Genomic DNA, 21,375 nt, shown 5'->3' with positions numbered 1-21,375 from the left:
ATTCAACATGTAGTAATTACAGTAGGGGTTGTAATCAACATGTAGTAATCACAGTAGGGCTTGTAATCAACATGGAGTAATCACAGTAGGGGTTGTAATCAACACGGAGTAGTCACAGTAGGGGTTGTAATCACAGTAGGGGTTGTAATCACAGTAGGGGTTGTAATCAACATGAAGTAATCAAGGTAGGGGTTGTAATCACAGTAGGGGTTGTAATCACAGTAGGGGTTGTAATCAACATGGAGTAATTACAGTAGGGGGTGTAATCAAAATGGAGTAAACACAGTAGGGGTTGTAATCAACATGGAGTAGTCACAGTAGGGGTTGTAATCACAGTAGGGGTTGTAATCAACATGGAGTAATCACAGTAGGGGTTGTAATCAACATGGAGTAATTACAGTAGGGGTTGTAATCAACATGGAGTAATCACAGTAGGGGTTGTAATCAACATGGAGTAATTACAGTAGGGGTTGTAATCAACATGGAGTAATCACAGTAGGGGATGTAATCAACATGAAGTAATCACAGTAGGGGCTGTAATCAACATGAAGTAATCACAGTAAGGGCTGTAATCAACATGGAGTAATCACAGTAGGGGTTGTAATCAACATGAGGTAATCACTGTAGGGGTTGTAATCAACATGAAGTAATCACAGTAGGGGCTGTAATCAACATGAGGTAATCACAGTAGGGGTTGTAATAAACATGGATAATCACAGTAGGGGTTTTAATCGCAGTAGGGGTTGTAATCAACATGAAGTAATCACAGTAGTGGTTGTAATCAACATGGAGTAATCACAGTAGGGGTTGTAATCAACATGAACTAATAACAGTAGGGGTTGTAATCAACATGGAGTAATCACAGTAGGGGTTGTAATAAACATGAAGTAATCACAGTAGAGGTTGTAATCAACATGAGGTAATCACAGTAAGGGTTGTAATCAACATGGAGTAATCACAGTAGGGGTTGTAATAAACATGAAGTAATCACAGTAAGGGTTGTAATCAACATTGAGTAATCACAGTAGGGGTTGTAATCAACATGGAGTAATCACAGTAGGGGTTGTAATCAACATGAGGTAATCACAGTCAGGGTTGTAATCAACATGGAATAATCACAGTAGGGGTTGTAATCAACATGGATAATCACAGTAGGGGTTGTAATCAACATGTGGTTATCACAAAATAATCAGCTTCATTACTTCATGTTGATTATAAGCCCTAATGATCACACTATGCAGATTATTGGAATAATTGTACTCAAAATGGAGTTGCCACGGTGGAAGTTATAATCACAATGGTATTCATATTTCCACTACATACCAAGAAGATAAGAAAATATAGCAAAAGATATTTATTTATTTCTTAAATCACAATATCAACAATGTAACCATTTGAAAGAAATGCTACGCTTTATCAAAAAAGCAGTAATTGGGCATTATTTGCGTAGTGAGATCTATGCTCATAACAATTAATATTGGTCTGTAATAAACTAACACAGTAGTAGTGTCCCTTGGTCTTAGTTTGTGTGAAGAGTAATGTACAATATTCAAATATTTAATCCATGTGCAAAAATAAACTAGAGACAACAGAGATCTGTGAAAGGAACCAATCAAAATAATCTGTAGGTTATGAAGAACATATTTATAGAACTAATGTTCTTCAATATACCTAACCATACGTGATATCATTATGACCCAATAAACGCTGAAATCTGTATCCTGATATCATTATGACCCAATAAACGCTGAAATCTGTATCTTGATATCATTATGACCCAATAAACGCTGAAAACCTTATGACACGCCCACTTTATGATTGACAGGCCAATGTAAATATAAGGTATGAATGTGGATCTTGTTATTGTTATGGGGAAATAAACACTGGTTTATCATGTGACGAGACGTAAACTTGTCATTTATCTTGTCACATGATAGCGTTTATTTCATCATAACGATAACAAGATCCACATTCATTCCTTAAGCGAATACATAAAATCAGTATAAGCTTTGAGTACAGGATGCACAGTCAAAAAATATTAATATCATTCATTATAAGATATGTGGGTTCTCCTAAAATAGATATCATTAATTGGTTTTAAATATATACTTAGAATAAAAGTTTTAAAATTTGGTCCCATCAAGATGGATGTTCACGTTTTAAAATACATAGTATGACAGCCTTTAACCCTTCAGCTATTTCACTGGCGGTGTAGGGCGTATTCAATGGAGGAACGTGTATAAAGGCTGCTTTCGATTGGTCGATATGTAACGATCTGTAGTAGGAAAAATCACACAGATACCTGAAATATACAAAAATAATATTGTATAATACAATATAGTCTGGCTTTTGTCCACAGGTGCAGGGGCTGATAGGGGCCAAAGAATTGTCAAGCGGGTCTCCCAGAATCAGGCATTATGAGTACCACAAAACACAATAAGCTACTTGTAGTCACGTTCCAATTCATATCCCTGAATGAGTACAAACATCTCCACTGGTTCATAGATTAATAAATCAAAAGTATTGTCTCACCTTCCTGCATCGTGTGATACTATAGATTTTATTTTTAATGGTAAATTATTGACGGCTTCACAAACATGTTTCATATCAATACCAGAAACTATACAGTTATCTCCCCCTTCTACACAACATTCTGTCAGTGGAAATGTTCCTTTCACATCCTCTCTACAATAACCATCATTATGAGCCTTCTGTTCCAGCGTTAATTCTGAGGCCATAGAACTTACTCCAACATGGATTACTAACTGAAAAAAAAAATCAAAATTTATTTCTTATGATCCAATATCTACTTCTTAATTGTCTGCATTTTATAAATAAATCAAGATGAATATACACAAAGCTATACATAAGAAATTCCAAGATGTTCACTCAAGGGAGATTATATGAGAATTTGATCAAGTACCATTTTAGCACAGTCATCTTCGTTGATGTGAGATGCCATGTACACAGAACACAAGAGAAACTTATTACTCAAATGGATATACAGTGGAGCCTCGTTTATCCGCACATTCCCGTTCCCAATAAAATTGTGCTGTTTAATGAAAATCCGGATAGTTGAAACATGCCATTCCATAACTAGAGTTATATCCCTTCCTATAAGGACAGCTGTCAAATGTCTCAATATTTGCCTTACCAGATAATTGAGCTCAATATTTGCTTTGAGCTAAATTTTTCGCGTACCTTTTTTTTCACTATTTAATGCAATTTCTTTTATTAGGTTCTTCTTCAGATGCCCAATAGCAGACTGTGCCAGTTAAGATTGTTGCTAATAATATTAAGATATTTAGAAATAACTGCATAAGAGCATGTCAAAATGTTCTGGAAGTGGCCCCTGTCCTCAGTGTTCTAAGAGGCAAGTACACGATAGTTATGATCAAAAAGACTTACATCAGGGTTGTTGGTCTGCCATAATTGAGGTATAAGTTTTTGAGCCGATTCGTATTCTACTGGTAATTCTTGTATAACTAGCTTGATATTCTCTCCTAATCCTAGTTGCTTTAATTCTTTCACTGATTCCCAACTAGCATTAACGTCATGGCCACTGAATGGTCCAAATCCTACAAAATAATAATAATTCTCAAATAGATATGGTATCATGGAGTGCTTGGGCTAACAATGTTTTCCTACATGATGTAGTGTGCAATGAAAGCCAATTTGTCAGGGCAGTGGCAATTTCCAACAGTTGCGAATCTTGAAGTGGGGCAATTTGAATTACTCCAGACTATTTCTTTGAATTTGTCAACTCAGAATCCATTTCAGGAGAGTCCATTATTTAGTATTTCTGTTACCTGTACCAAAAACAGTCCGTATTTGATATCGTGTGTTTACTAACAACCAAAGGATCAGTATTAGTTGAAAAACAATCCAACTTACCTGTTACCACGACTGTCTTGTTGGAATTTATTACATTCGTCTCTGGAGGTTTACTTCCCATGGTTAATCTTCAACAGTTTCTATTATAGACCTACAATGACAATGAAAATAACAAAATACTTTCTCTGTTAAAATAGTGCTCAATACAACTGTAGAGTGATATAGAACTAGAAATATTAAAACACGTTGGTTGTTACATGACTTTCATACTACATTTAGTGTTAACATACGTACAAAAAGTTAAATGTACTTCATGATTCAAGTTCTGTTTTTAATATTTCTAAATTAGAAATTAACTAATATGTCAATGATATAAGCATAGGCCACCTTTGGTTCGGTTTTTCCTATATAAGAAGATATAAAATAATTGTTAATGTTTTTTCCTAGCCTATCAAGATTAAGGATAAAGTCTAGAATCAGTATGCCTAGACTGAGACATCTGCCTCTATTCCAGCCTCTGATAGCTATTTTGAAAGTTGTGGGCTGGTACGGAGACAGAAAAACTAGGCTATGGTGGCCTAATATCAGTATGCCTAGACTGAGACATCTGCCTCTATTCCAGCCTCTGATAGCTATTTTGAAAGTTGTGGGCTGGTACGGAGACAGAAAAACTAGTCTATGGTGGCCTAATATCATATCAGCTTACGTGACCGTCAATAAATCATATAATCAGACATGCTTTATCATTTATAGCTCTGATAACCCTTGCAATTGACTCAAGTCAGTTAAACAAGATAATATATTTCCTGTTAAAGAGGGCAAAAAAAATCCAATGATACTCTTGTAATGTATAATCCTTACTGTCTGACTACATTGAACTCTGAATTGAATTTTTGCTCTCGTTTCATAAATATTCAAAATATAATTTTCAATCGTATGTCATTTGTCTTAGAATGCCTTCAGGTCCATATAATATTAGGTCCAGTGATTTTACATTTAAAATAGACACACTTCCCTCCAGAAAATTCACATGAAAATGACTTACACTTTTCGGTCTGACAATTCCCCTCTGTAAAATCATTTTTACAATTAATATTTTTTTCAGTGTTTAACATTTACATCAACCCAAGTCTCTCTAAGTCTCTCAGTAGTATTTTGTATTTGATGTTTCAATTCACATGATAAAGATTTTCAAATTTCAATTCAGAAAACAGTTAGTCAAAGAGTGATATTTAGGGGTAGAAATCAGATTAAATAATGGAACACGATTTTATGGTTCACATGTAGGGCTACTACTGCTGGGTTTATTGTACTCAATGTTCCAACAAATTACATTGTCATTATCAGGTGAATGAGAAGAACACCAATGAGGAAATATAATAATAATAATGTTGTAGTACACTTCAAACTTGTCAACAAACAAATAAGGAATTCTTTCTTTGAAGTCTACAGTCCTAAATGGAATGGTGCTAATCGTGAAAGCAAATCGTTCGAAGCCCACAAATAGTTGTTACTTACCTTATATTTTGACGTTCTTAATTAACAATACTGTTGTTCTATGGATTTGATTTACACCGTACTAGTTACTGTCACTTCGTTCCGTTATCATTTATAAATTTGTACGAAACCGGTTACGTACAAATGTAAACTAACATTTAAGGCAACGAAATAAAAAAAAAATCATAAGTTCACACAAAAATAATAATTTATGCATTAAACTCTTCACCATGCGCCATAAATATTTATTAGTAGTTGTTCAAGATTAAAAAATAACATGCTTTGTTGAAAAATTCTCATTTACAGCAGTTTAACACACTCTAACCTATAAGTTTCAACAAAGTTATGAAAAAAAGTCAGCAAGTACCAATCAGTCTTTTAATCAAATAGGGAAAACCAAACCACAATTTTACCATATATATCATTCATCCAATGAAAAAATAAAACATATTTAAGATAGAACACTTTATTTGTTAATTAAAATTTGTTTCAAAACCTTTGTGAACTCATGTCATGTCACTTGTTCCTAAAGACTTATTGTGTTAAATTGTAAATTCTTGTTTGTAAATGCTTGTTTTCAGTAATATGATACAATGTGAACAACAGCTATCATTCCTGGCCAGTATGTTTTAATGGTTTGGAATAATCTAAACCCAGCCCTGCTGCCAGGAATGAATTGGTGCTAGGGCTCAGATTTTGTACTCAAAACATATTAAAATCTATATCTTTATGATTTTGTACAAAGACACTAAATAAATCAATCTCTGCTGAAATGAAGGTGATTTTGCTCTGGCTGAATTTTGCCTTGCTGGGGAGCAGCCCTCACGGATCCCACCCTCACGACGGGACTGTCAAAACCTTTGAGGCTATAATTTGGTTTCATATTTACAAACCCTTTTTGCTCATGTTGACTTTATGACTGGGAGAATCTCAATTTTCAACATATGCTTGTGGTGGCATCTTTGAAAATCTTATCAATCAATGAATTGAGTAAAACTGTGCTCCCAAAAAATGAAAAAATGCATTTTCCACCAGTTTCAAGTTAATGTTTGCGCATGTCTTACTTTCTAGCAATATTTAAATTTGACAGTTGACCAAGGTTGAATTTGCCACCATCCAGTTGATTGCTGTTGTAAGCAAGTTGCTAATTTAACAACAGGAACCCTTTTTGAATCACTAGTCCACCTAAGCTGAATTTAGTTGAACTTAAAGTCTATTAAAGAAAATTAACAAATGAAGCAAATTTTAATTTCTACTACATAATAAATCTCCATTAATTATAAAATATATTATTAAGCTGACTAGACTAGTAAATATTATAATAAAAATCTAACAAAATTGGAAAATTCCAAATAATCTCATTGGAATAGACCTTGTCTCCTTCTATTAAAAAGGGAGACTATCCAATCTATCTTTCATCACTTTCATTTACTGTCTGGATAAGAGTTAACAAGTTTTGGAGGAAGTGAAGAATCAACTAGACTATCAGCAGTATACTATAAGGTGTTCCAAATCAACTAGACTATCAGCAGTATAAGTCGTTCCAAATCAACTAGACTATCAGCAGTATACTATAAGTCGTTCCATTAAACAAGTTTTCTCTCAATGATCACTGATTATTATCAGCTTTCATATCTTTTAAATCAAAGAAAAATCTAAGAAAATTTCCTGTCTAAAATAATATTATAAGCTTATATCACAGCTAGCTAAGGTCTTGGGTTTAATGATAAACTATTAGGCCCTACATAAAACAAGTCTTCCCTATCTAATAATCTGTCATAGCTTTTAAATTTAACAAAATCTAAGAAAAATATAAACATTTCCTGTCATGAGACTAAAATATTATTATATATCACAGCTAGCTAGGGTCTAAGGTTTTAACAACAATATAGACTAAACTTAACAAGTACTGACCAATAAAGATGTACATTCAGGCACGATTCATAACATAAAAATATAAGCAGTCCATGGAATTTCAAGTTGTATTGAACTCAATATAAGTCTGACTTGTAAAGTTTCAGAAACTATTCATTCTTTAAGCTTAATATAATTTCTACCCAAAACTAAATGGACTGTTTATGTGTTAATCTTTTGATCTGCCGAGGATGATCACAAATATGTTTGCACGATAACATCACATAATGTTTCTATAAATATAGGTCAAGATTAATTATGCACATCCAGGAACTCTTCTAAATAGTTCATTTAGAGGTAAAATAGGTGGCATTGGACATAATGTCTATGTGACATATACAGATGTTAATACCACTTGTTAAGCCTTGCCTTGAAACAGAGTAGACTGTTCTTTACTTATGTGAGGAAACGTCTCTGAATATGCATAATAATCTATAACTGATAATGCAATATTTGACACAAATTTTTTGAAGAATTTCATCAACAAATCACAAAGCCTTCGCTTTTCTAAATATGAGATCATGTGAAACTATGTACAATATAATCATTAGGTAAATAAAAAGTCTTGAAGCTGATACATCCATTTTAAATGGTGGATCACAGGCTGTATTTGGTCTTTATTCCAAACAACACAGTAGTATATGAAGATGGGTTATCAGAGAGGACATGCTGGTGGACATCCATGGATTGCATTGGTAGGATTCTGTTTGCGCATACACGAACACAGCCAATTCAGGTTATATTTCCAAAGGTTTAACAAAGGATAAGCTGGCTCAGGATCCGTGTAAAATTACAGTCTTGCTTTCTTTCCCCAAGCCAAAAGGTTAGACCTTGTACAAGCTGGTAAATATGATCTGTTCATTACCCCCTACTGTTATTTAAATCTGTGTAGATTCAGCTATTCTGTTAAGATATTGTATGTAGGAAGGAGACAGTACATCACTTCCTTTCAAACACTGAGATAAAGAGAAATCACACGGTAACATCTTCTCTGAAATATAGAGAAATTAAATAGAGTTCTACACAGTGGCATTTCTTATAAGGCGAGGAGGCTGTGTAGGGACCACAGAAGAGGGGTCATAAACAATTCTGTCCCTATTTATGATAAGTTATTTGAAAGTGAAGGGGGGTGATGGATTGAGGGTTATTTGGGGGCGGAAGCTTGCTCATCTGCAGTTTCTGTTTTTATTTCCATTTATTTCATGTTCAGTTTAGAGTGTGTTCAATGAGGAAATTTTGTCAGGACAGGGGCTTAAGTTTTTTACTTTTTTGATTTTCCAAGGGATCTTTCATTAGAACAGCAGATTGTAGCAGGCAGGGTCCTGATTTATTGCCTTATTCAAATAAAGACTTTTCCAAGCTCAATGGTATTTGCAATAATGACATCATGGTCAAATTTTTGCTGGATTTTTTACTAGAGCAATCAAATTATTCACTAACTTACCACTATCGACCCACTGATCATGTGCTATATAAGTCAATGCAGGAACACAATACTGAGCCACACAATCATCCAGTCTTTCATCACCTTTATCTTCTTCTATTAGACTTGAACCTCCAGTCATCCATACCGGTACCACTATATGTTCATAATGCTATAAATATATAAAAAAAAAAATTAAAAATTAAAAAGAAGATGGAATTTTATATCCTTATTTGGTGCAATTTGTTGATATTGGATATAGCACAAATGAATAATTTTCCATGAATTTATAATCATTACAATCTACATGTATGTTAGGAGGACTGAAAATCATAGCAAAATGACTAAGACCAGAGGCGTATTTAGGGGGAGCCACAGCTTCACAACTTTCGTTACCAAAATCATGTTAGATGTATTCTCCGCCTTCCTAGATTAGAAAAGTTTCGAGGGAGGTCCCCACTGACCCTCCACCATGACTAGTGCCCTTTGCCGCATGTAAATTTAAATGCAAATATTATAATATTTCTCAAGCTACAGACCTCGGGAAAACCAACGCAGCTATCTAATAAATGTAGTTCACTATTACTCAGTTCATAAACACACCCTTCCACGGAGGAGAAAGGGTTAAACTCTATATTAGGGAATCCTATACCATCTTCCTCATCTACTCCTGTAAAATATATTACTATTGTTTAAATCCTTGGAACAATGGGTACTGGCCCAGTTCCACAAGAAATCTGATGATAAAGTTTGTCATGAATATTATATTCTCAATGTAAAATTCTATGACTTACGATACATTCTTATGGTAAGATTTTTTTTATGGAACAGGGCCATTATTCTTTAAAGTTAACTTAAGATGAATAAAATGCTCCAGCGACCTAATTGGTCAATCAACTTCGGGAACAAATACATAGTATCATTTCGTATTTATAAAGGGTAATTTCATGCCAAAAATTTAAAATTTTCTTTTGATAATAAACAGCAAGTAAAGCTGGATATAGTGTTTTTGTCATCTATTTGACACCCTTCATCATTCTATTGAAACTTCTCTATTGAGCTCTTCCACAAATGCATTCTTTATATCAATATGATTGCTATAAAAGCTACCTTTTTTATTGAAGAGCATGTTGAATCCAAATAAAACTCCCCATCGTTTAATCTCTATCTTTCTACGGATATACATTCCTAATCTGAAAAATAACATCATACACAAATGGATATTAAATGTCGAAAAAATTATTGAACACAACAAAGTTTGTGTTTTTTATTTTCTGAATACAATTCAAATTGATTAGGGCTCAAGGACAAAGAAATTGTGGGACACAACAAAGTTGTTTACACTATTGATATCAAACTTTTAAAGTTAGAAATGGAGGTTAACTTTCTAATTAAGGACTTATGGTAGCTAATTGACTGGAGCTCATCTCATGCTACCAACATGTATTTCAGATAAATAGCAGTTTATATGATAGTGATACCATAAAACATTTAGTTTAAGAGGAATTGCACATTAAGTGGAGAAGCACAGACGTCCGACAAAAGATTGAAATGGTTCAAATTGAAACAAACCATTCTATAATCCCTTTTAAATAAAAATACCAACCTTTCATGGTTTAAATCTGTACCATAAGCAAAATAGTATAAATATCCTGCTGGTGGTCTAGCGTTGATTGTAAAACATAATGGAGCAAATGGGACAGCTTTATCTTCATCTAAACTTCTATAAGATATAAAATAACGTAGTTCTAAAGTTCTGTTTAATGCCTATATTTTCTCTATTGAAAATGAGCAATTTACGTTTTGACGTAGCAGAATAGCTCTGTGTGCAATGATATAAATTGTTTGTTGACAGCAGTGGAGAACCTTCTCTTCTCTGATTTTTAGTTGTTGGGTATCTAAACTATCAAAGCCTCTCCAATCTGTAAAGAGTGAGTGTCAGGTCTCCCCCAGGGCAATCTGTCTCTAGGGGAGGGGCAAATAATAACTAACTTACTGTCCAGTAGGTGAGAATATTTCCTTCCTTGTGGCCACAATTTCTAGTCCAATACCACTACTACTATCACTCTCTCTACAAATAAATTACAAAATGGTAAAATGTTTGGCAGGAACCTTCCATCCGACAAATGGCCAGAAGATATTCTGAGATTAAAATATTCAATTACAATTTATCGATGTGTTCAGATGTCACCCCTCACACTGTGTCTTTGATGTTATTTTTAAGAAACACAAGCGAACTCGTCACATCTACTTGTTTACTTTGAGCAATGCTTCGACCATTTTATCAATAAATTTGAAAAACATCTTGTGATGAAAAATTAGGAATATACAAACAGAAATGTGACTTACCTTCTAGATCTACATCCTTTGTCTTCAGCACTTTTCTGAAATAGAAACATGAAAATTAACTTCTAAATTCTATTTTACATGATTTGATAATCACTATAGGGACTAAAATAACTTAAAACTTTGTACAGGCGTTACTGCACCTGTAATGAAACCTGGTACTCTATACAAAGCTACATAAAAACTTTATAAAGGTTTAACAAGACTATCATTTCCTAGTCCAGGCCCAGGGGACACAAACCTTTTTTTATACTTAGCTGAGATTTTACTCAAATTTGAAACAGTTACTACAGGTGCATAATTGATTGTTTCTGGCATTATCACATTAATCTTAAAATTTTACCTTTTCTTGATGCGAGGGGCATTATGAATTAGAGTAAAAACTAAACTGAACGTGAGAAATGCTTTGTGTCCCTGGGGCCTGTACACAAAGGAAGAGCTGGGATATCTTGGTTAGAAGAAACAAGACTGAAACTTACCGCTTCTTTGCCAACTTCAGGTAAGAAATCACAAACATATTGTAGAAAGCAGCCAGAAGCCAGATTATTTAATTCTTGTTTCAGAACAGGCTCTGTTATCTGCGTAGAGTATTTCAGAGATTTGTGTAGAGATGATTTAGAATTGTAGATACCGTTCAAACATTGGATAGGGGAGGTAACTACATCTGTTAATAGCACTTGTTTATTCTTAGACATGATATGTTTACTGAGTTGTAGGCAGACGTTTCCTTGATCCAAACATTTTTGACGATAAAAATCCAGCATTATTTCGTAATCTGGCACAAATTGTTCATCAGGGTCAGTTTCCGAGAATCCAGTGTCGGAAAATTCTTCAATATCGTCCAAAAATTCTACTTTTTTAATTTTGTCTTCTTCGATGCCGATTTCACGTTGTAATTCTTTCTTGATATTTTGTAACTGTTCCTCTAAAGCTTCAAAAGATTCTCCTCCAATAAACGAATCTAAATCTTCCGAATTTGATTCTTCACCTTCATGGATGGAAATTCTGTCCAAATCCAAACTTTCCTCATCATCTTGTGAATCTTTCTTGTCCGTTTCCGAGGACGGAGTTTTCAGAATGGATTTCTCTGGAAGGAGTTCTATGGATGGAATGGATGATGGTATAGAACTCTCTGATGATGCTCTGTACAGGTTTTCAAAAAAAATGCTGTGTTTCTGTAATTTACAGCGGCAGAATTTTTGTTGATGTTTACACATGGCACAATAAACTCCGAATAATTTCTTACGATAATCAGGTCCTGCTGATGAAGGCCGAACTGGAAGCTGGCGTGTTGGTGGTCGCCGTAGGTTACCAGCTGACTGTGGTCTTCTTGACATTCGAACATGTTTATGTTGAAATCTATCATAAATTTTTCTACCCGAGTTACGTTTTACTTTGGGCATGTTCTTGTTAAATTCTGGATCAACCATATATACAGGCGAATCCATATTGGTAAGGTCGCAGATCTCTTCAATGAATTCCGCCTCTTCAATGGAGAGGTAAAAAGGGTCATCCTCAGACACTTGAGGAGAGTTGGCATTCATGACCACATCTAGAACTTTGGAATCAAAATTTTCTGGAGGAGTTTCCATTATTTCTTGCAAGAAACCTAAACTCGATTTTGATCTGTCTGAATTTTGAGAGATTTCTGTATTTTCGGACTCCAATGAAATTGTGGATACGTCACCATCATACTGCAAGCTGTCCACATCACTGGCACTGGCATTGGTGAAAGAGGTATCCAGGTCTGTGGGAAGAACATCCCTTGAATCTTCAGTTGAACCTTTCTGTTTGACAATTTGGGAAGTTTTAGAATCTTTTGAGTCGTCAACTGAGCAAGTTTCAGATTTGTTTTGGCCTTTCTTTTCATCTCTGGAAAATTCTACATCTTTGAGCTCTTTCTGTCCATTTGAAGAAGCTTCAGGATCATTCTGTGGTTTGATATCACTTTCTTGAACAGAAGAAGACTCTCCTTGAGTGAAGGCTTCAGGTGAACTTTTGGAATTCGTTGATGATAATTTTTCAGACTGTTTCGGTTTCCAATTTTCCTTGTCCTCCTTTCCATCTGCATCATCTTCACTCTCAGGATTTTTAGACTCATCATTCGGTTTACAGGAGGATTTGGACTGGAGTTTTACCTCCTCATCTTCATCATCATCATCGTCATCATCTTCCCTGTCCTCCGTTTCAAACACACTGCGTTTATTGGCTGAGGTGGGTTCGCTGACTGGTGCCACTTCTGGTTCACGATAATAAATATTAACCGTCACATGATGGCGGGGAGAGACATCATTCATCCAATTATTTGAGATCGGAAAATCTTGAGTTAGCTCATCAGCGAATCGAACACTTTTTGGATGCCCGCTTTTTTCCGTTTTTAAAGAACTAGCACTTTTAGGTCGTTCTTTTTTGGGTTCTACTTGAACACTTTCTCTTTGAGTAACAGCACTAAGAGGTCTGCGTTGCATTTGTGTTTTGAACTCAAATGATAATTCTTTCGAATGGCGTTTAGGAGAAGGAGTGGCCTTCTTGGTTTGTTTTGGCGAGACTGTTCTGAGATCAGAAAATGCCCTTTGAGATTTTATTTTTGGATGACTTGCTTCAACACTATTCTGGCTTGAAAAAGTCTTTGACGTGTGTCCACTTTCGGTTAATGCTTTCTTAGCCTTGTCCTCAGGGGATCCTGGTTTTTTAAGAACTGCTGGTGCAGACACATGTCCATGTTTTTGGCTAATATCAGATTTTGAGATATGCGTAGATTTGGGACGTGAATTCGAGTCATTTTTAATTTTGAGATCACTGTTTGAGACAAGTCCTGTTGAGTTATCACCACCAAAAGCAGAATTAATATCATCTGCCCGTGTATCAACACCGTTGACACCACCATCGCCAACTGTGTCATGGCCAAATTGAGTATTAGCATTATCAATATAAAGACTCCCTGCACCATTTTTTTCTTGGATTTTTTGCTCAAGAACTGTATCTTTTTTATTATCTACTTCATCTGAATTTTCTCTGACATTCAAATCATTTGCTGTAGCTAACTTCACAATGTCTGAGCTTTTGTCCGTCGGTGAAGCATCTGAAATATGCACGATATTGTCATTTTAAATTTGAATCTTCTTTCAACAATAAAAAAACAAAGAAATCTCTCTGCAAAACTATTGAATAACTTATTTCCAGAAGAATCAACACTGAGACATCAAATTCATGATCTTTTTTCCCGTGGAGGAGCCAAAGGGGGCTTCGCAGCCCGAAGACTAGTTTTTCGGGCGAGGCATTAAAAAAAATTTTTTTTTGAACGGCCCGATTTTTTTTTTTTTTTTTTGGAATTTAAAAATGAAATCATATCTTTGCCTGAATATCCTATACTATAACTGTATTTTTTTAAATTGATAGCCCGATAGTATTCTCCTATAATAATATTTCATAATTCATATTATTTAGGATCGAAATCACTGCCCGAATGTCATTCGTAGTATTATATTTTACATATTTCAAAAATTGAAATCGCAGCCCGAAAGTAGAGTTTAGAACTTTTTTTACACAACCAAAAAAAAGGCAATTCGGGCACAGATTTCAATTTTTTTCAATAAATATTGTACGACAAAGAGTGAAAATACTCTACCGAATAACAATAGTGTTTCTCTCAAAGAGTTTGCAAAACTCTCATAACTAAGTTAGAAATTCGGACAACCTCAGATATCTCGTCCCCCCCTGGGACGTAAACCTAGCTCCGCCACTGCTTTTTTCCTTTCAGCTATAAGCTACATCAAAGTAAGAACTGTTATTGATGTAGTAAGTGACTGGGTTTGTTTAACTTGACATCCCTTTTGGAGAGTCCACAATGTAATTTTGGTACATTTTTATAATCAACTGTACTGACCTGTATCTAGTAATACATTATTAGTTTGTATTTGTGTTTCTATATCTTCATCTACACTGCTATTTCTGTAATAAAACAACAAAATATCTTTATAACTTTCAATTCTTGTTATTTTGATAAATAAAAAACAATTGTTTTAAGAAATTTCTTGAACATTATATACATAGTGTCAAAGGTGGGATTGAAGGTTGCAATTTGCCGCATTCAGAATACCAGTAGTATAATGTCTAGTATACAGTCTCCAAAAAGGCCCAATCCCTATATATACCACTGGTTACATCTTTCATTATACATGTCTACATCATAATAAATATCATCAGATATAACTTGTTTACTTACAAAGAGTTATGTTGATTAAAGTCTATGGTACCATCTACACTGGAAACCTCAGAAGTTTGGTGAATAGATTCTACTGTTAGGGGACGGTCCATTAACTTGTGTAGTGTACCATTATTATAGTTTGATACTATTCTACGTCTCCTCTGTAACGTACGACTCGGGCTTGGATCATGACTTGTAACATCTAAAAAATACCAAGATTATCGAACTTGCATAAACTTTCCTTATTTATTATTTTTAAACATTGTTACATGCCATACAATTCGGCATGTAACTTGTAATACTTTATAAACATGATTAAAAATTAATATTTTTTTTTCATGGTAGGCCTATATAACATCAACAACCTTGGAAAAAATCCATATTAGCATTTTCAAACTCTGTACCAACCTTTCATATCTAGAGGAGGATTCAAACCCACTGTACTTAATGGAATAGCGTTTGACATGTAAAAGGCAAGCAAGAAATCCATAATAATCTTTCAGCATCTTAGACATACAAATCTAAAATAAGACTGAAGCCTACAGTGCAGTGGACCAGTCCGTGAAGACATTCTATTTTCTGTTTCTTTTTTAAAGGAGTGGTTAGGTTCTCATGTATCAATAAAAATAAATTCTAGTGATTAACCAATCAGATTATGATAACAATTGAATCATTTCATGTGTGTATTTGCTTGTATTTGCGTCAGATTCGTGATTTCTGAGCCCTACCTGAGACAACACCTCGACAGTGCTCCATGGTAGGACCATCGTTCTTTACTGGATATAGTGGCTTTAATCTGAAATTAATGATGACATACATTCATAGCAGCATGGTTCCCTAACTTTTGGTTTCCTCGTAACCTCTTATCATTCACAGGGGTGAAACAAATAGAATCTCAAGGTGTAAAAACTGTTCAGCACTGTATTAAATGTACAAGAAGCCCTTTTGAAAAATTTCAGAGCAACAGTCTTATTGACTAGAGATCATCTCAAGCTGCCAACAAATATTTCAGATACACAACCCAGGACGTTAAGTTTGGAAATTTAGGTTGACCTTCCAATATTCGACTTATAAGCAAAGTAAGTAAACTCAAAATGTACTTTACCTATAAAAATATGAGTTAAGGGAACTTATTGAACATGTTGTCTACTTACTTTCCCTTGAGTAATTTCCCTTTAGTTCTAACATCGTCTTTCTGTCTCTGTTTTAATAAAACTTTATTCATATGACTTGTAGCTAGTTTGGTTCTAGCTTTCATTAGACGGGACGGATTCGATAATTCATCCTGAATAAAGAATAGTAAGTTATAAAGTCTGATTTTAACTGTACAATTTCAATATACCTCAGGTATTTTACCTATGAATTTTCATGTGAAGTTAATATGGGGATGTGAATATAGTTCATAGTTTTTGATTCATTTTGGGATAGTTCTGAATCTCTCCAATTCATTTAATACTATATTAGGACTATCTGTTAACTAATTTATACATTTCTTAATCATCTTGGATCCATATCTTACTAAGATCAAGAATTTATTTCGCATTATCTTTGAACTCAATAAAAGTAAAAAACCATGTGATAATCTGGAAACAGTACTAGTAAACATGGCCACCATTGAACTCAGTATAATATTACTTGATCTTAGTAAGATATGGATCACAAAATATATGGATATACTACATCTGAGTTTATTTATTATATAACCATATATCTTTGTGTGCTAATGTAATCTTTCTACTTCTATCTGACTTTAATACACTATAATATATTTTACAAACTCAAAGCTGAATTTCTTCCCTGTATAAGATTTAGTCAATTTAGAATAAAACAGATAAAAGTTTTAAATAGGCAGTGGCAATTTCATTGACTGGGGGCCACCTGAGCGCCCTGACATCTTTACAAATTTTAGAGGGCACCAGCTATACTGCTGAGGTCAGAGGGCCGGCCCCTGGAAAATTTTCTATTGTGAGAAGCCGGAGAATACATCTAACACGATTTTGGAAGTGAAAGTAGAATAAATTTTTCATTTTTAATGGCCAGAGGGTGGGAGGGGCCATGGCCCACAATTTACTTCCTGTAACGCCACTGTAAATTGATCTTGATTATTAATAAAACAATATATCTTACAGTAGGAGTATTATTTGGTGTATTAACAACAGAATGTTTAAATGGTTGTTTTATATGTAAATTAGAGTTGGATCTTTCAATACCACTAACACTAGTCTGGTTTGACCTTCCACTTCTAGCAGACGACAATGATGACCTGTGATAAAATGAAATTGAATAAAATAAGGAATGAATATTCGGCCTCAGTTTGTGCTCATAAAAACGACCAAGATGGGCAAGAGCATGTAATGAAATGTAACGAAATAAATAGTTCTGTTTGGGCTAATAGAGAAAGGTAAAACTGTACAACAAAATAAAACAAAATGAAATTTATGTCTTACTTTTCTGCTCGAGCTTAAGTTAATGAAGACAGACAATGTTAACCAACAAAATGAAATTTAAATCAAAATATCCTTCTTTTCTGTTCCAGTTTGAGCAAATGTCACACAAGTATAATGTAATAAAAAATTAATGAAATATGAAGAGTTTAATGTCCTACTAATCTGCTCCAGTTTGGGCTAATGGAGATGATCAATGCCATGCAGTGTGGAATGAGGGAAAATTCAAGTGCAATAAAAATTAGGTATGCTTGTGAATAAGTAACTGTTGTGAGGTTGTTTATAATCAGACAAGATTCACTTTAAGACATGGTGCTGAGAAAACAGTGATTATTAAAGTGACAGCTCCAGATAGATGTTGAAACATGTACAATAAAACCCCTGGAGGAGTAATAATGCCTTCAAAAAGATCAGTGATATCCACCTCTAAATGTCACTAAAAGGATTAATGAAATATCCATCTGGAACTGCCACTTTAAGTGCAAGGTATAAACTACTAAAAACAAAACTCAGTGCACCTTTTGGATATATTCTTTGATTTTGTGATGTTATCAACTGGTAAAGACTTGCTGCTAGTGGTGCTGTGGAAAGTTTGTGATTTAAGCATGCCCAGTGACATTTTAGGTTTATCTGCTGCCACTGTGAAAAAAGAAATAGAACTGTGCAGAGAAACAGCAATACAAATGATGTTCACTAAATGATAGGTCACAAGCCTATAGATGTTATATCTCTGTAGCTTATACATCCCAGGCCTTATTCTTGAAGTTTGTGTATCAGTCAATTTTAAATTAGATTCATTATACCATGTATTACCTTATTTTCTAAGTCTTTAATTCGAACAAATGAAACATTGAATATAAATCTTTGCATTCCATAGAAATTATGGATTCAATTTTGTCACTAAAACCATACCTGCCAAGTTATTACAGACAATAACCAAGACTCACTGTTTGTACAGATATTGAACATTGGCATTTATATACATTATTAGGTGGAAAGACTGAGTAGGGGTCAAGAGGTGGGCACAAGACCAGAGATTTAAGAGCTCGATGATGACCCCTCCTAAACTGACCTCCCATAGAAATACCATTGCACTAGTATTATGCTTGGCTTGTTCATTTTATTCTTGCTTACAACATAAATATTCAATTGTTTAATCTCAGCAAATAGACATAGCTGTTTAAATATTGTAAAATGCAAGAGTATATTTAAATGTTTGTAATTCAATATTATATTTTACTATTTAGAGAACAAGATAAACACACAGTTAATATTTCAAGTATAAAGTCAATAGATAAAACACAAGTGCTCAAACAGTGACAGAGGTTTTTTATGAGCTCTATAATTCATGATCACACTGAAAAAACATTGAAATATTTACATTAATTTTATGAGAATTAGAAAAGTTGCCTTTAAATAGCACCTTTAGTCTTAGAATATCTACGCTTTGATAAAAATATAAACATAAGCACACATTATGTATTCAAAATTTGTTTTTACAGAGGACAATTTTCAGCCAAAATTTTGAACTTTTTTGGGTTGAAATTTCTAGGTGAGAAATGTATATCTTTTCAATTTCAACTTACAAAATATTATATTTTTATCAATGTAAAATCTAATAAAGAAGACTATTGGTAGGTTGATATTCCAATTCTCTTAAAAAATATAGAAAAAATTCAAAAAACTTTTTTCGCTTTACTCAGATAATGAAGAGCTTTACTTACAGGTTGGTGTGGGTGAAATACAGATTTTATTAACTGGTAATAAATCTACTGATAAAAATGGCTCCGTCTGAAAAAATATTCAACAAGAAAACTAACTAAAATCATATCATAAGATGCTAAACACTGGAGAAACCTGAGTTACACAGTCCCTTTTCAACAGACTGTCGTTTGCCTTGTAAAAAATAGTTTGTTTGTGGCCATGGTTCAATTGGACAAACAGATTACGAATGTAAATAGGTTCATTTTAAGTCCTTGAAAAATTTCCGATTGGCAACAAAATAAATCAAAATCCCTGCTTCTTACCTCATACATTTTTATTGGCCTTCCTCTTGATTTTAAAATCTCCACATTTTTATTAATTCTATTGGACTGTCCCTCAGAGTGGCGTCTGTTCCAGACATTCTTAGAATCCTGATTCCACTCCATTCTGATATTCTTGAAAATAGGTTCCTTAATGATGGCACGAACAGTTGGTAGAGAAACTTTGTTTTAAATAATAGAACTACATTCTTTGGTTTCTGTTCTATGTTTAACCAAACTTAAAATGAATGAAATAGGATGTTAAATTAGCATTAACAATAGAATTATTACCAGAAGTATCATTAGAAATATAAGGTAGACACAACATTAACAATAAATACGTCTAGTCAAGTGAGCTATCACTTCAAAGTTGACTTCACTACTCAAGAAGTCAAGGCCAGTTTTTTTTACTTGTATATTTTTAATTTTATTATCATTGTGATTGTTACACCCAACTGCAGTGTAAAAACTAACAAAGACGATACAAAAACACAACAGACATAACTAAATAAGCCAATTATACCAATATATGTTGTTATCTTTTTCAATTAATATCTGATTGCATTTTAAATCTATAAAAATTCCACTTTCGTGCCGATTAATAGATTATTAATGATTTCGGCAGCCATGTTGTTTACACCGCATCACTCACAGTAACGGATCAGTCCGCTTTTAAAATAGTTCTTTCGGTACACACGATTGGTCGTATACAGTCAAAATATACCATGAATTTTCAATGAAAACAAAATAAAAAGAGACATCGAAAATATGTAAGAATGGTGAATAAAATGAAATGAAATCTATTAATAAATAAAAGGCTTGACATATCAATACGCTGATCAGGGGAGTTAATTTGACAGCTGAACACTACAGACCACAAATTTAATAACAAATTCTTCACACTACTGTTGTGTTGTTAATGAGAATTAACAGGTTTACAGTAGAGTGTCCTGTACCTTCTTTCTCTTCTTATGAAAAAGCCACCTTTTTCAAATTAGATTTAAGGCAAACACATCATACCCTTGATCTACCAGCCAACTAAATAGAAATAGTTCTAGGACAATGAAGGATAGAAACCTTGTTGCTAACATGTTGCCAATTAGTTACCAGAAGAGAATACAAATATGGGCTTCAGTCCCCTCGCCGCCGGTGGCCCCCCCTAGAAAATTTTGTGGCCCCTGCTAAGCCCTCTCAACAAATGTTTCCAAGAAACGCCAGTAGCAGACAAATAGTTTACAAAGTAAAACAAAATTTTAATTTGAAAGCTGTAACATTTAATTTTTAAAATACTGATATGATTTATTAATACAATATGTAGAATATCATCAATCATTCTAGCAACTGACCAGTGGCTAGTTGTCAGAAACATCACAACTTAATGCTGGTATGGGAAAAATTCCAACAGCCAATATTTTCCTTAATAAATTCATTCATTGATAAACAGGGTTCAATTTAAGTGATATCACATTACAGTTTGCAAGTCCATATGACCCCTTTAGCAGCCAATATTTTCCTTAATAAATTCATTCATTGATAAACAGGGTTCAATTTAAGTGATATCACATTACAGTTTGCAAGTCCATATGACCCCTTTAGCAATCCAATGTTTCCTTTGAGTAGCCAAATTTAAAATTCATCTAGAGGTTGACGATCTGCTAATCAGATTGTATATTTTTTGTGAGTATT

At 33.9% G+C, this 21,375-nt stretch overlaps 2 protein-coding genes across 2 annotated transcripts; both read right to left on the bottom strand.

The window, feature by feature from the left end:
* Window positions 1-1,340: 1,340 nt before the first annotated feature.
* On the bottom strand, window positions 1,341-5,434 carry LOTGIDRAFT_204313 (hypothetical protein). Its single transcript, XM_009061394.1, has 6 exons — window positions 5,353-5,434; window positions 3,895-3,985; window positions 3,409-3,578; window positions 2,533-2,765; window positions 2,063-2,302; window positions 1,341-1,850 (listed from the first exon to the last, which is right to left on the bottom strand). The coding sequence occupies exons 2-5, from the start codon at window positions 3,953-3,955 to the stop codon at window positions 2,140-2,142; spliced, it is 627 nt and encodes a 208-aa protein (XP_009059642.1). The 5' UTR covers window positions 3,956-3,985; window positions 5,353-5,434; the 3' UTR covers window positions 1,341-1,850; window positions 2,063-2,139.
* A 2,689-nt stretch (window positions 5,435-8,123) lies between these two features.
* Window positions 8,124-20,333, bottom strand: LOTGIDRAFT_234205 (hypothetical protein; the record flags this gene model as incomplete). Its single annotated transcript, XM_009061393.1, has 17 exons — window positions 20,213-20,333; window positions 19,693-19,927; window positions 19,390-19,456; window positions 18,184-18,304; window positions 17,349-17,484; window positions 16,376-16,506; window positions 15,950-16,017; window positions 15,240-15,423; window positions 14,901-14,965; window positions 11,494-14,096; window positions 11,018-11,052; window positions 10,665-10,739; window positions 10,275-10,391; window positions 9,779-9,861; window positions 9,208-9,338; window positions 8,690-8,840; window positions 8,124-8,236 (listed from the first exon to the last, which is right to left on the bottom strand). Exons 2-17 carry the CDS (start codon window positions 19,813-19,815, stop codon window positions 8,124-8,126), a joined length of 4,203 nt encoding a protein of 1,400 aa, XP_009059641.1. The 5' UTR covers window positions 19,816-19,927; window positions 20,213-20,333.
* Between the last annotated feature and the right edge of the window lie 1,042 nt (window positions 20,334-21,375).

This window comes from Lottia gigantea (assembly GCF_000327385.1).
Source record: "Lottia gigantea unplaced genomic scaffold LOTGIsca_48, whole genome shotgun sequence".
NCBI lineage: Eukaryota > Metazoa > Mollusca > Gastropoda > Lottiidae > Lottia > Lottia gigantea.
This window is presented reverse-complemented; position numbering and strand designations above follow the sequence as displayed.